General features: G+C 46.2%; 2 protein-coding genes across 2 annotated transcripts in view; one reads left to right on the forward strand and one right to left on the reverse strand.

Annotated features, from left to right (window-relative positions):
• Window positions 1–16,638, reverse strand: part of LOC309550274 (uncharacterized protein) — a gene marked incomplete at both ends in the record, with an annotated part of 1,476,097 nt that overhangs the window by 1,146,878 nt on the left and 312,581 nt on the right.
• The window catches only part of LOC309550718 (uncharacterized protein), a 155,342-nt gene that overhangs the window by 49,433 nt on the left and 89,271 nt on the right, over window positions 1–16,638 (forward strand). Inside the window, exon 7 of the mRNA XM_082251053.1 lies at window positions 15,993–16,199. Within this exon, the coding sequence (XP_082107179.1) occupies window positions 15,993–16,199 (207 nt within the window). The remainder of the gene's footprint in view (window positions 1–15,992; window positions 16,200–16,638) is intronic.

Raw genomic sequence — 16,638 nt, forward strand, 5'->3', positions numbered from 1 at the left:
TACCGAGGTAAATAACACATAAGTAGAAAGAAAGCACGCATGTACGTGCTGCTAGTGCAAAGGTCAGGACAAATACTGAAACATCAACAGGAGAAAACAAGTTCGTCATGTAAGCATCTACAAATACAAATAACCAAGTTTCCGGGGCACTAGGCCCATGTGGAGGTACTCAAGGTTGTCGTGTGCCAGCACCAAAGAAGTGGTAGTGACCAATGCGGACTCATCGTCTGCGCAGCACAGTTCCAGTTCAAGGTTCAGCAAGTAAGGCTAAGACAGCAATAGAGAGATAAAGGGAGAACAGGAAAGAGAAAGAGGAGGACATGCAGAGAGGGGGACAAACACACATCAACAGGGGGGGCAAGGGGATAGGGAGGGAGGGGGGGGGAGGAAAGGGAAAAAGGGGGGGGAAGTGGGGGGGGGCGCTCCGCACTGGTTCCCGGGGACCACTCCCTCCGCAAATGACTTTCTCGTCCGGATTCAGGAGCCCAACAGAGATGTTCCCCGTTCTGACAGGACGAAGACCTTCCAGTATCCCCATACCTTCTCATATTTCTCACGTTGGTGGAGCGCCGTGAGGGTCAAATCCTCTAGTCTATTCGACCAGCCTCCGCATGCAGTCCCTGATGGAGGTCTTCCAGTACTGCAGGATGCAGGACTTAGCCGCACAGAGGACATGGGGCACAATAGAAAGTTTATATTTCCTCAGAGGGATGCTGGTGCGCTGCAGGAGGAAAAATTCCGGCGTGTCTGGGATAGTATGTTCGGTCAGATCTCGTAGTAGGGAGCCCACCACGGTCCAAAAGTCTCGCAGTTTCGGACAGGACCAGAATACATGAAGCAGAGTACCCCTGTCTTCCTGACAGCGCCAACAGGTATCGGAGGTCCCCGGGAAGATTTTGCTCAGACGGGAAGGGACCCTGTACCACCTGGTGAGCAACTTATAGTTGGACTCCTGCAGTCTGGTACAGGTCGGCGTCTTTAGAGCTATGGTGCAGATGTTGAGCTTCTGCGCCGGCGAGAGGGAAATCTGGAGATCTTGCTCCCATTTGGAAAGGAAGGGAGGGGTGAAATCCTCCGGCGGGGAGACCAGAAGGTGATTTGCCTGAGACAACGTGTGTGGGAGCATTCCCTCACCCTCACAAAGTACCTCAAAAGGGGTCAATTCCCTGTTGAAGAGGTCAGGTTCCGGTAGGGAGAGGAGAAAGTGGTGCAATTGCACTGCCGGCCAAAAGGTGAGGGCAAAGCGCCCCGTCGGGTCCGATAGCTCCGCTATGGAGGGCCAACCACCTGGGCACGTAAAGCGAGACGCCACTCTCTTATCACGGTCTACCAGCGGTTGGAATGTTCGACCCGTCAGGCCCGGAGAAAACGCCGGATTCCCCAAAATCGGAAATAGCGGAGAAGTCGCAGAAGAAATAGCGGGGTTAAGGAGGACCGGGGCCAACACAGAGAGGGTAACCCCAATCGTAGGGTGGGATACTAGAGCGGGTGGCCAGTGTCCCTTACACCAGGGGGCGCCCCCTAGGGGTATCATAGATTGCGCCAATTCCAGGCCAACCCACAACTTGTACGCTGAGTGTCTGCGCCAGTCTAGAAGGCGACCGAGGTGTGTCGCCAAGTAATATTTGTGCACATCCGGCAGGGCCAGGCCGCCATAGTGCTTGGGGAGTGCGGGAAATGTTTAACTAAGAAAGAACACCTACTTACACACAGGTGAGCGCCCTTTTTATTGTTACGAGTGCGGGAAATGTTTTCCAAACAAAGGTTTATTTCTTAGAAACCAGAAAGTTCATACGGGCGAGCGTCCTATTTCATGTTCAGAGTGCGGGAAAGTGTAAAAATAAAGGAAATATAATGAAACATCAGAGTGGGCCCCCTGCTGGTACTACGGGAAATGGACGCTGGATTGTAACGGGTGGAACTGTTTAGTCCATAAACAAATGTGAAACCACCACAGTCCACTCGGGGTTGGTTTACACCCGCATCGCCCTCTGACCCGCTGTGGGGTTGGCAGGCAGCTGGGAGTCCTTATGTTAACCCTTTATCTTCCATTGGTGAACCTTTTTTATTGGTTGCTTCATGTTGTTGCTCCTTTTTGATTTATTGAAGTAGCCGGCTTCTTATTGGTCCAACCAATGTATGATTATTAATACATTTGACACATTTGTTAATTCTATTATAAAAGATTTAAGCTTTATTTTATTCATATCATTACTGTGTGGTAATCGCTTATTCTGATCTTGTCCAATAAAAACTCTTCGTACAATATTCTGTGCCGAGTCTTCTTTTTTTACCAATGATTAGATGATCGGTGATTGGAATGTGATCAGTTCATAGAGAGTCATCCATTGGGGTTTTATTAGTGAGATGGAGAGTGGAGAAGGCACCACATTGACAGCCATTGGAGGCCCTTTCTAAAGCCCTAAACTTTTTGGCAACCTGTCTATGACATTAGTCTTCCAAACTCTATCTCACTGAGCTAAGGCCAGAAGAGTTCCAGGAGTTCTTCTCTGTCCACAGTTCCCAAACCAAAAGGAGACACCCACCACATCTTCAATCTTAAGGTCCTAAATTTCCTCAGCTGGGCCCAGGAGTTTCACATGTAATCCACCAGGTCATAGCCTCTCTCTTTATCAGAGAGACTTTTTGTTTTGACCACCCCACATACATGTACTGCGGCAGGGCAGCCGTTCTGCACAGAATCACGTACCTGTACGTCATCTGCTTTTCCGGGTCTGGGGCCAGAATAATTCCAGGAGTTCTACTCTGATCACAGTTCCCAAACCAAAAGGGCGAATCCACCACATCTGGACACTGGACAAAGCAGGAGCCAATCAGCGAGTTCAGCGGACATGATGTCCACCGGCACCCGGCAATCGTTCCTGAGAGGGGCGGAACAGTGGTCTGCCAGTGTAAACAAGGCAGATAGCCGTTCTGTTAGTAGGGAAGATGGAGATCCTGTGTTTCTGCTAATGAAGGAAGGAGATACTAGCTAGATTATATATAGTCCAGCCAGCAATAAATATCTAAAAATACCAATGATCAGGGTAGAGGGTAATCCAGAAAATGTCACTGGTCTTTGGTTATGGGGGTACAATAAAGGAACACACAGGACCACCTATGGCTGCTGTCCTTGTGACTGGCTCTGTATAGACCAAGAGGAAAGCTCTGTAGAAGGAGCCAAATACTCTGACTGTGGAGCTTTGCTCCTCTTCTCGTCTGGTACCTCCTATCCTTCTGGTGATGTCACTTCTGCTGTGCATTCCATGCTGGTTAGCGTGGCTTCTTGGGGCTCATCCAGGCTCCAGAGTCAGCCATCTCTCTGCCCAGCAGCCGGAACAGATGACAGCGGTCCTGCCGGATGGTTCTAGAAGGATCCACAGACTCTGACACCAGATGAGCACTTGTATATTTTACCTCTTGTGAGTGTTTTTAATCTTTTGCTTTTAAAACCCTTTAACCAGGATACTACACTTAGCTGGCGCTTCCTTTAGGGTTGCCACCCATCCAGGATTCACCTGGACAGTTCGGGTTTGGAATCATATGTATGGGTTTCAGGCCACCTGAAACCCGGACACAATATTCAGAATGGACTGCGGCTCCCTAAGTACCACGACCCCTGGGTGCATAGATGTACACACCTACCTCATCCCCATACACAGACAGGAGAGGAGAAAGGGCTTGGTCTATTCCTCCTCCTACCCCTACCCCTCTGTCTGCCCACCCACACTCCAATTCCTGGCATTCTGTGCCTCAGGAAAGGGATGTGTGTGGGCTGGAAGTTTGAAGCTCAGCAACTGGCAGATACATCGTGGATGAAAGGCTTTGATGCCTGAGTCTCCATCCTCGGGTGAGCTCACTGTCCAATGTCTATGACTGAAGTCTCCACCCTCTCTCCCTTCCCTTTCTCGTGCCTCCAAGTGAGTGAGTACAATAAGGTAAGGTTTAAGCGGTGCCATGTAGATTCTGATGTAAGGGGGGCTTTGGGAACCCTAATTAAAGGGGGAATTCTGGGAACTCTGAGGTAAGTGGGAGGTCCACAGCATTCCCCCTAAACCACTTGCCGCCCGCACACCCACCGTCAAATGACGGCGGAGCTGTGTGGCTCTCGTTCACATAACGGCTTACCAGAACAGCCTCTCTCGTGCGCAAGTGGGGGCACGCAGTGCGGCGATTGTGGTCGCACCGTGCTGCTTGGACAGGGCGCGACCCCGATCTTGGAAAAGAGCCAATGACTTGGCTCTTTACCCATGTGATCAACTGTGTCCAATCACAGCCGGTCACATGTAAATGAAGAAGTGTTGTTTATCGGCTCTCTTCGCCTCACACTGTCAGAGTGTGTGGCGAGGAGAGCCAATCAGTGGCTTCTCCTTGAAGGGGAGCCTAGGAGAGGTAATCCGGGCACTGATCATCAGTGCCCTGATTACAGTAAGGAAAAAAACAGTACCCATATCTCCCTCCAACCAATGCCCATCAGTGCCCACCATCAGTGCCCACAATCAGTGCCCATAGTGTTGCCAGTCAGTGCCTGCTAATCTGTGCTGCCCATCGGTGTCCATGAGTGCCACTCATCAGTGCCACCCATCATTGCCCATCAGTGCTGCCTATCAGTGCTCATCAGTGCGGCATATTAGTACTTCCTCATCAGTGCCCATAAGTGCCACCTCATCAGTGCCGCCTCATCAGTGCACATCAGTGAAGGAGAAAAATTACTTATTTTCAAAATTTACTCACAGACAATAAGAAAACTTTTTTTTTCAAAATTTTCTGTCTTTTTTTTTTTTTTGGTAAGAAATAAAAAACCCAGAGGTGATTAAATACCACCAAAAGAAAGCTCTATTTGTGTGAAAAAAAAAATAAAAATGTCACATGGGTACAGTGTAGCATGACCGCGCAATTGTCATTCAAAATGTGACAGCTCTGAAAGCTGAAAATTGGCCTGGGCAGGAAGGAGGTGAAAGTGCCCGGTATTGAAGTGGTTAAAAATAAAATTTTGCAGTGCGTGGCTAAAGTGTTCAGGTTTGGCTTGAAGAAAAGGTGACGACCCGAGCTTCCTGTGTGATTCTGCTAAGCAGGAACACGGATCTCTGCCTTCCCACAGTTAAAGCACCTCCCCCCACAGTAAGTAAGCACTCCCTAGGAACACATTTACCTCTCTGATCACCCACTGATGTTAACCCCTTCCCTGCCAGTGCCATTAGTACAGTGACAGTGCATATTTATTTTAAATCTTTTTCACTGTATTGGTATCACTGGTCCCCAAAAGAGTATCAGTTAGCTGTGCGATTTGTCCACCGCAATGTCACAGTCCCACTATAAGTCACTGATTGCCGCCATTTCTAGAAAAAAATTAAAAAAACAAAAAATTCTATAAAAATATCCCATCGTTTGTAGAAGCGATAACATTTGCACAAACCAATCAATAAACACTTATTGCGATTTTTCTTTTTAACCAAAAATTTTAGCAGAATACATATTGGCCTAAACTGATGAAGAAATTTGATTTTGTTTACATTTTTTTATTGGATTTTTTATAGCAGAAAGTAAAAAATGTTTTTTTTTTTTTTATCAAAATCATCCGTCTTTTTTTTGTTTATAGCACCAAAAATAAAAACCGCAGAGGTGATCAAATACCACCAAAAGAACGTTCTATTTGTGGGGAAAAAAGGACATCAATTTTATTTGGGTACAGCGTCGCACGACCGCACAATTCTCAGTTAATGTAACGTAGTGCCCCATCGTTGGTGTCAATGGGAGGGATTGTGCCCCATTGTTAGTGTCAGTGGGTCTCATTTTTGGTGCCAATGGGAGGAATTGTGCCCCATCACTGGTGTCATTGGGATAAATTCTGCCCCATCATTGATGTCAGTGGGAGAAATCATTCCCCAAGGGCCAGATAAAAGCAAGCAAAGGGAATCTGGCCCCTGGGTCGCAGTTTGGAGACCACTGTTCTAGACGGCTCCTTTTCCCCAGTTCCATTCCAGTCCCCAACAACACAACATTGTGTCATTGTGGGAAAATTCGGTCCATTCTGTGGAAAGTCCAGGTCACCTGGCACTGAAAACCAGGCTGTCCCTGACCTGTCCCTCTCCAACAAGAAGAGAGAACATACCCAACCTTTATTATAAATTAGAGTTAGGACTAAAATTTAAATTGGAACGTGATGCATCCTTCCATTTCTTCAACTCTTTTTCAAAGTTGCGGGAGGCATTACATTGAGCATGAGTATATGCCTCAAACATTTGTTTATCCATTTCCCAGATCCAGTCTCCGAGGGTAGGAGGACTGGGTGAAACCTAACGTGAGGCTATCAGCTTACTGGCTATAATGAGGGAAAAAAGTATTTAACCCCCTGCTGATTTTGTACATTTTCCCACTGACAAAGAAATGCCCAGTCTATAATTTTAATGGTCAGTTTATTTTAACAGCGAGAGACCGAAAAACAACAAAAATATCCAGAAAAACGCATTTCAAAAAAGTTATAAATTAAGTTACATTTTATTGAGTGAAATAAGTATTTGATCCCCTATGAATCAGCAAGATTTTCAGCTCCCAGGTGTCTTCTATACAGGTAACGAGGTAAGATTAGGAGGATTCTCTTAACCGCTTGCCGACTGCGCACAGTATATTTACTGCGGCAGTCGGCCCCGGCCAGGCAGAGTGACGTAGGTCTACGTCGCTCGCCTGTCACTCCTTCCAGAGCCAATAGCGGGCGGGCGCGCGCCCGCCGAGGCGCGCGCCCGCCTCGGCTCGTTCACGGAGGAGTGCGGGAGTGTGACTGGCGGACCCGATGTCCGCCGATCACACTACGATCGCCGCTACAGCGGGAGAAAGACAGAGCGGCTTGTGTAAACAAGCCACCTGTCAGTTCTCCCTGTGTAAAAGTGAAGATCAAACAGTTCTACTATGTAGAACTGTTGATCTTTGTTTTTACACTAGTAGCCATGTCCCTACACAGTTAGAATCACGCCCCTAGGACACACTTAACCCCTCCCTGTCCAATACTGTTAACCCCTTCCCTGCCAGTGTCATTTTTGCAGTAACAGTGCATATATATAGCACTGATTACTGCAGTAATGTCACTGGTACCCCCAAAAGTGTCAAAAATGTCAGTCAAGGGTCCGATCTGTCCGCCGCAATGTCGCAGTACCGCAAAAAAAATCGCAGATCGCCGCCATTACTCGTTAAAAAAAAAAACACCAAAAATGACAAAAATCTTTCCCTTTGTTAGTAAACGCGATAACTTTTGCGCAAACCAATCAAAATACGCTTTTTGCGATTTTTTTTACCAAACATAGGTAGCGTAAAACAAATTGGCCGAAAATTTTAAAAAATTTTGATTTTTACATTTTTTTTTGGGGGAATTTCATATAAAAAAAAGTGAAAAATATTGTTGTTTTTGCAAAAATTACGCTCTTTTTTTGTTTATAGCGCGTGATCAAAAAATCGCACAGGTGATCAAATACCACCAAAAGAAAGCTCTGTTTGTGGGAAAAAAAGGACGTGAAATTCGTTTAGGTACAGCGTCGCACGACCGCGCGATTGTCCGTTAAAGTCACGCAGTAAAAAATCGCAAAATAACCCCTGGTCTTTTAGCAGGAAAATCCTCCGGTGGTAAAGTGGTTAAAGGGAGTGCTCCTAATCTCAGCTTGTTACCTGTATAAAAGACACCTGTCCACAGAATCAATCAGAGTCCAATCTCTCCACCATGGCCAAAACCAAAGAGCTGTCCAAGGATGTCAGGAACAAGATTCTAGACCTACACAAGGCTGGGATGGACTGCAAGAGAATCGCCAAGCAGCTTGGTGAGAGGGTGACAACAGTTGGTGCGATTATTCACAAATAGGAGAAACACAAAATAACTGTCAATCTCCCTCTGTCTGGGGCTCCATGCAAGATCTCACCTCGTGAAGTTTCAATGATCATGAGAACGGTGGGGAATCAGCCTAGAACTACACAGGAGAATCTTGTCAATGATCTCAAGGCAGCTGGGACCATAGTCACCAAGAAAACAATTGGTAAAACACTAAGTGGTGAAAGACTGAAATCCTGCAGCGTCCCCCTGCTCAGGAAAGCACATGTACAGCCCATCTGAAGTTTGCTCATGAACATCTGAATGATGCAGAGGAGAACTGGGGGAAAGTGTTGTGGTCAGATGAGACCAAAATCAAACTCTTTGGCATCAACTCACCATGTTTGGAGGAGGAGTAATGCTGCCTATGAATCCAAGAACACCATCCGCACCGTCAAACATGGGGGTGAAAATATAATGCTTTGGGGGTGTTTTTCTGCAAAGGGGACAGGACGCTTCATCGCATCAAAAGGGACAATGGACGGGGCCATGTACCGTCAAATCTTGAATGAGAACCTCCTTCCCTCAGCCAGGGCATAGAAAATGGGTCATGGATGATGGGATTTCTAGTATGACAATGACCCAAAACACACGGCCAAGGCAACAAAGGAGTGGCTCAAGAAGCACATTAAGGTCCTGGAGTGGCCTAGCCAGTCACCAGACCTTAATCCCATAGAAAATATATGGAGGGAGCTGAAGGTTTGAGTTATCAAACCTCAGCCTTGGAACCTTAATGACTTGGATAGAATCTGCAAAGACGAGTGGGACAAAATCCCTTCTGAGATGTGTGCAAACAAGGCTTTTGCCACCAAGTACCAAGTCATGTTTTCACTCATTAAAATGCAAATCAATTTATAACTTTTTGAAATGCGTTTTTCTGGACATTTTTGTTGTTTTTCTGTCTCTCACTGGTAAAATAAACCGACTATTAAAATATAGACTGATAATTTTTTTGTCAGTGGGCAAATGTACAAAATCAGCAGGGGGTCAAATACTTTATACCCTCACTGTAAAAAAGTGATCTCATAATAGCCACTACCTGGTCATGACTAATTGTGGAGAATCTACGCACCCCAGAAGAAATAGAACGGGATCCACAGTCAGCACAATATCATATACAGAATTTCGCTTATCTAACACTTCCTGCCAATACCTGTATAATCAATGAGACTTTCTAAACACTTTGGACATCAAGGATGGATACTTGAATGTTCCTTTTTTTTCTGGCCCACAAGCAATTCTTCCACTTTGCTGTGAGTCTTCAGCTTCTCTGCTTCATCTTCTCTGCTTCATCTTCTCTTTTGCACTTTGAGTTTTCTCCAAGGCACTGGCCCCCGGGGCTAGCCTTGCTGTGCTCCCAGGGCATCCCCATTGTGGGACATCTGGAACACCTCCATTAGCTTAGATTCTGGCTGATAGCATAGCTAAAACTGTCTTGGTATTGCGAAGGTTTAACTGGGTCCTGAACCTTCAGATCTCAGTACTGGAACCAACTCATCACTTGGAATATCTGAGTCTCATCCTAAACACGGCTCAAGCCAGAGTTTTTCTTCCCCAAGAGAAACTTTAAACTCTCTGTTCCCAGGCTCGGACTCTTCAGTCCAAGGGTCACCCAACTTTTTGCCTTTGCATGAGAGTTCTGGAGCTCATTGTAGAGTTCTTCTAGATCAAGGGGTCTCCAAACTTTCTAAACAAAGCTCTGTAATATTTTTCAGGTCACTTTGAAAAGGGACCCGTATGAGGCGCTTTTATGCAAACCTATACCAGACCTATCCCGTAGGCAACGCCAGTTGGCCCAGCATTTGTTTACTGCTACAAAATTTACAATAGCCCGCTCCTGGAAGACCCCGTTGCTTAGTTTTGAGGCGGTCAAAAATCGTATGAATGATATCCTAATCAATGAAAAACTGACCGCTATAGCCTCTGATTCTCATGACAAATTTCTTAAGGTGGGGGATCCCTGGATTTCGAATGTTGCCCCTTCTAGATTTCAGACCACTCTCCTCTCCATTTAATGCCCTCCGAGTGCTCGCCCCGCAGGACCTGCTCTCCCCTCCCCACTCTTCTCTTTGTCTCTTTCTATTGTCTTCTCCCTCTTTGTTTGTCTTCCTTTTTCATTTCTTCTTTCCTTTCTTTTCCCTTTATCTATTCTGTGTTACTCCTTCTTTTTGCTTGGTACTCTACGACCATGACTATATCTGATTGATGGAACTCGGATTGCTCCACCTGTTGTTGTTTGCACTATGTGTCACTGGGGGCCTTTTGGTCCCCTCTTTACTAATTTTTGCTGACAAATTCTATCTAGTTTACAGCATTGAATGTTATCTCACGCTCTATGTTTGCATTTTGTTTTGCTGCTATCTGTTTTATATGTTCCCTTTTTTCCCATTGTACGTACATACCTTGCTCTGATGTATGTTTATGCTTTTCCTTTAATAAAAACTTTTGTACAAGAAAATCAGGTTGTCCCTGAACTGGAGGCTCAGGAATCCTACTCAGTAGTAGGGAATATGCACTTTGAGTGTTCACCCAGGCACTGGCCCTGCCTGCCTGCCTGCCTGGCCTAGCCTTGCTGTTCTCCCAGGGCATTCCCATTTTGGGATATCTGGAAGACCTCCATTCACTCTGGCTGACAGCATAACTAGAACTGTCCTGCCATTGCAAAGGTTCAACTGGATCCCGAACCTTCAGATCTCAGCACTGGAACCAACTCATGGCTTGGAATATCTGGGTCTCATCCTAAACAGATCTCAGGCCAGAGTTTTTGTTCCCCAAGATAAATTTCAAACTCTCTTTTCCCAGGCTCGGACTCTTCAGTCCAAGGGTCACCCAATTTATTGCTTCTGCATGAGAAGTCTGGAGCTCATAGTAGCGTTTTTCTAGACCGGGGGGGGGGGGGGGTGGTCGCCAAACTTTTTAAACAAAAGAGCCAGTTTACTGTCCTTCAGATTTTAGGGAGGGGCTAGACTGTGGCCATTGGCATTGGGAGCAGAAAGGGTCCTATCAGTGGGAAAAAAACAATGCCCCATCTTTGGTTTCATTGAGAGGAATCATGCCCCATCATTGGTGTTAGTGGGAGGAATTGTGCCCCATCATTGGTGTTAGTGGGAGGAATTGTGCCCCATCATTGGTGTTAGTGGGATGAATTGTGCCCCATCATTGGTGTTAGTTTGAGGAATTGTGCCCCATCATTGGTGTTAGTGGGATGAATTGTGCCCCATCGTTTGTGTCAGTGGACCCCATTGTTGGTGTTCTCATTGTATACATTGTGGTTTACCAGGGTTATGGCTGAAGCTATCATTGTATTGGTTTTTCCAGCTGGCGGCTGGCTTTCTCATGAAACCATTCCGAGCGGTTCATGAGCTTTCCTAAGCAGCGGGAAGGGATGTTCCTCCCCCTCCTGGTGCTTGCCGGTGTTTTTGGGCTTACCGTTTTTGCCTGGAAAATGATCCGATGGTCCGGCTGGCTGCTCTCATAGACGATCAAAGAGTGGATACTCTTTGATCGCCTCTATGACCTTGGAGGACCAGAGCGACGTCATAACATGAGTTCTGGTCAAGGGTGGAAGTAAATCTTTTTTTTTATCTTTTGCTTTTAAAGTTAAGGAAGAGATTTGGGGTCTTTTTGACCCCAGATGTCTCCATAAAGAGGACCTTTCATCCTTATTTCTATTACAAGGGATGTTTACATTATTTGTAATAGGAGTAGAAGTGATCAAAAAAAATTAAAGGGACAGTGTAAAAATAAAAATTTGAAGAGACCCCATCCCTGCGCGGTGCTTGTGCACAGGAGCGAACGCATACGTAAGTCACGCAACGGTAATCGCACCACACATGTGAGGTATCACAGAGAACGTTAGAGCGAAAGCAATAATACTAGCACTAGAACTCCTCTGTACCTCTAAACAGGTAACCTGTGAAGGCTCTTTAAGCGTCGCCTATGGAGATTTTTAAGTATCGTAGTTTGCGTAATTTTAACCACTTCCATACCTGGTCTCTTCTGGCACTGTTTCAACAATTAAAAAAAAAAAAAGAAACACTGAAGTTAGCCCAATTTTTTATTACAATGTAAAAGATGATGTTACGCCGAGGAAATAGATACCTAAAATGTCACACTCGGGAAATGGCGCCAAACTTCTGTACTTAAAAATCTCCATAGGTGATGCTTTAAACATTCTTACGGGCCACTAGTTTAGAGTTACAGAGGAAGTCTTGGGCTAGAATAATTACTCTAGCTCTAACGTTCGTAGTGATATCTCACATGTGAGGTTTGAACGCCGTTTACATAAATGGACGCGATGTACATAAGCGTTCACTGCTGCGTGCAAGTACACGGGGACGGGGGTGCTTTCCATTTTTTTTTTTATTGTTTATTTTATTAAATTTTTTCTATTTATTTCCTTTTTTTCACACTTTCCCTTTAAATTTTTTTTTATCACGGTTATTCCCATTAAAAGGAATGTAAACATCCCTCGTAATAGGAATAGGGCATGACAGGTCCTCTTAATGTGGAGATCGGGGGTCTATTAGAGCTCCAAATCTCTCCTCTGGTCCCCCCTGCAGCCGAACAGACCGAGATTGGTGGCCAGGTAAACAAAGGGGCAGAACCGGAAGTAGGGAATACTTGCCGCTCCTGGTCTCCAGGGTTACAGAGCGAGGGGAATGATGTCAGTTCCTATCTCTTTGTACAGGGCAGCCATCACCACCGGCCACATCACTCCCGACCTCCACGATGGGACTGGAGAGCCCGGGAGAGGCGGTGGGAAGGGGGTGGAACCTCCTTCCATCACCCGCAGAAGTGATCGAGTGGCTAATTATCCACTCAGATCACTTCTGCGTTGTACAGAATCGCTGGCTGAACAAAATTATACCGGGATGATGCCCTTAGGTGCACCCACCACCCCACTATTACCACTGAACCCCAAATACATATGGGTACGTCCATTTGGGGTAATGGTTAAAGTGTATTTTCCCCCAAAAAATTGCATTTGCAAAACCGCTTCGCAAATACCGTGTGATATAAAAAATTACAATGACCGCCATTTTGTTCTCTTTGGCCTCTGCTGCCTCTGCTAAAATAAAAAAAATGTATAATGTTTGGGGGTTCTAAGTAGTTTTCTAGCAAGAAATACTGATATTGTTTGGAGAGGAGAAGGGAGAACACCCTGAAGGCCAGTCCTAAAAGTTACCTGTTAGAGCAAATAACCAAAACATCTCCGAGAGTACCTTAACTGTTTTGCTGCGAGGAACAAATGCAATCACCGTAAGAACACTAAGTAGAAAAATCCCAATATGGTCCACAAGGTGGTGACCTGACTTCTCTCAGATGGAACGCACAGACAGGAAGTGATGTAAGATACTGACAGGAAGTGATGAAGGTCCACAGAGGAAGCGATGTCAGATATAAATAGGAATTTCAGAGGCCAGTTGGGAGGAAGAAGAGAGGAGACGTAGCTGGTAGTGGCAGAGGTAATAAGATATTATTTTCTGTTTATAATCTTTAATTACATAAAGAAACATTTCTCCTTCCTTTTTATGCTGGAGGAACAGAAACAGTGGAACGCATAACACTGAGAATCAGATTGCAGTCCCCCGGTGAAATCACATAAGTAGGATGAGCAGCAAAACTTCCTCCAGCTCTCCTGTAGCGCCCTCACCAGGCAGAGCCGAGGTACTCCTAATCTATCTGGGGAAGAGGCAGAGCTCGGGGTGACCCTGACACTCACCTCTGGAAATATTCAGCAGCTTTCCTCCCTCGTCACTACTAACATTAATCCCGTCCTCTCCCCCAACACCAACTGGGCCCACACGCCTCACCCCCCATCTAACACCGCTGTCCCCCACTCCTCACCCCCCATCTAACACCGCTGTCCCCCGCTCCTCAACCCCCATCTATCACCGCTGTCCCCATTCCTCACCCCCATCTAACAACTCTGTCCCCCGCTCCTCACCCCCCATCTAACAACTCTGTCCCCCGCTCCTCAACCCCCATCTAACACCACTGTTCCCCATTCCTCACCCCATCTAACACCGCTGTCTCCCATTCCTCACCCCCCATCTAACACTGCTGTTCCCTCACTCCCCCCATCTACTACCACTGTCCACCATTCCTCTCTCCCTATCTATCACCGCTGTCTCCCGCTCCTCACCCCCATCTATCTCTGCTGTCCCTCTCTCCTCACCCCCATCTACCACCACTGTCCACCATTCCTCCCTCCCTATCAATCACTGCTGTCCCCACTCCTCACCCCCCATCTAACACCGCTGTCCCCCGCTCCTCACCCCCCATCTAACACCACTGTCCCCACTTCTCACCCCCCATCTAACACCGCTGTCCCCCATTCCTCACCTCTCATCTAACACCGCTGTCCCCCCGCACCTCACCCCCCATCTAACACCACTGTCCCCACTTCTCACCCCCCATCTAACACCGCTGTCCCCCATTCCTTACCTCTCATCTAACACCGCTGTCCCCACTCCTCACCTCTCATCTAACACCGCTGTCCCCCATTCCTCACCTCTCATCTAACACCGCTGTCCCCCATTCCTCACCTCTCATCTAACACCGCTGTCCCCCCGCACCTCACCCCCTATCTAACACCGCTGTCCACCATTCCTTACCCCCATCTATCACCCCTCTTTCCTACTTCTCGTTCCTCATCCAACACTGTTGTCCCCCTTCCCACACTGCTCACCTATATTCCACAACCCCCACTTACACTGTTGTCCCCCCACTCCTCATTCCCTCATTCTTTTTTTTTCTTTATTTAAGAAGAGGTTGCAGTATAAACAGAGTTAAGGCACATCAGGAAAAAATGAGAGAGTGCAATCTGACAACAACATCATAAACATTGTTTCGTCAAAAAGGTTACATTGGTTGAAGAATGAACATGGTCAACTGGACCAGAAAGGTGGGGTCAAACCCCTCCCGGACGTGCATAGTAACTGACATTGAAATGAAACAAGGGCTGATGGATTTGGGGATAAATCCTCATTCCCTTATTCAACATTGCAGATCTCCACTCCTCACACCCCATATTTGACGCTTCTGTCCCCCACTCTTCACCCAGACCCAACGCTGCCACCTTGCTTTCTCTCGCTACTCTCATGATATCGCTCTTATCTCTATTAATAAAGCACAGACCTGACCGGAGAGGTGAGGAGGATTCTCAGAAGATTCTTAGAAGGACACAAGGATCTCTACAAGGACATCATGATGGAGAATCAGCCGCCCCTCACATCACCGGGTAAGAGGAGACTTTATTGTAAAGGAGAGAGCAGTACGGAGGATCCACCTAGATCTCCCATCATCTGATAAACACATAGAAACAATGTATTCAGTCAGTGTGTGTGTTTCCTACAGATGGATCCAGTAATGGGAACCCACCAGAGAGATGTCCCCGTCCTCTGTATTCCCGGGATTCCACACAGGAAGGTCACACCATCCCCCACCATCATCAGGTATGTGAAGATGGATGTTGAGATCGTAAAAGTGATCTGACTGTATGAAAATATATTCCACTTTTAGGTATAAGGTTATTTGTGCTCACATTTTAAAGAAACCATTCCCTGCTATTTTGTTTGTTTAGAATGAAAATCTGATAGATATAAAAGATGAGGTTAAAGAGGAAGAAGAGACGTATGTGAGGGGGGATCAGCAGTTCAGGGAAGAGGTTGGGATGATGGACAAAGTTAAAGAGGAGGAATCTTCTCCAGACATCAGCACAGGTGAGTGATGGCCACTAAATACAAAAACTGTTTGGGTATATGGATTGATGTTTGAGGATCTGTAGATCCACTTCTACAAAGATGTCATGATGGAGAATCAGCCGCCCCTCACATCACCGGGTAAGAGGAGACTTTATTGTAAAGGAGAGAGCAGTACGGAGGCTCCACCTAGATCCCCCATCATCTGATAAACACATAGAAACAATGTATTCAGTCAGTGTGTGTGTTTCCTACAGATGGATCCAGTAATGGGAACCCACCAGAGAGATGTCCCCGTCCTCTGTATTCCCGGGATTCCACACAGGAAGATCACACCATCCCTCACCATCATGAGGTAGATGATTGTCAATGATTGGTAGTTCTGATTTATATACAGTATATTTGTTACAAGAAATGTTTTATTATTTATTCAGAGTGGAAACCTCGGGGATGATAATATTGATGTTAAAGAAGAGTATAAAGAGGAGGATGAGGAGTATGGAGTGATGGAGGAGTTTTCAGAAGGACACAAGGATATGATGGAGCCACCTAATACCAGGAACCCACCAGAGAGATGTCCCCGTCCTCTGTATTCCCGGGATTCCACACAGGAAGGTCACACCATCCCTCAATGTTACAAGGTTGGTGAGACAGAGATTATAAAACACAGGCTCATGGAGACAGTGTGTGGATTTTTATGTGATGTCACAATAATAAATCTTATATTTTATAGATGATATTCTTTCATTTTCTTGATTTAGAGTGGAGATCCAATCGATATAGAATTTGAGGTTAAAGCAGAAGAAGAAGAGACGTATGTGAGGGATGATCAGCAGTCTATGGAGGAGGATGGAATAATGGGGACATTTATAGAGGAGGACACTCCTACAGAGATCAGCACAGGTGGGTCATTAACACTAAATCCATTCCTCCACCCATACTGCTCACTGATTGGTCCAGAGTAGGACAAGAACTGGGTGATATCAGCCTGTAATCCCCTGGTCACTTCCTGAGCTGTGTTCCACATCCTGTATTTCTCTCGGATAATTTTTGTATCTAGACTGTATTTATGGAGATTTT

This window comes from Pelophylax lessonae (genome assembly GCF_965119305.1).
Source record: "Pelophylax lessonae genome assembly, chromosome: 3".
Lineage (NCBI taxonomy): Eukaryota > Metazoa > Chordata > Amphibia > Anura > Ranidae > Pelophylax > Pelophylax lessonae.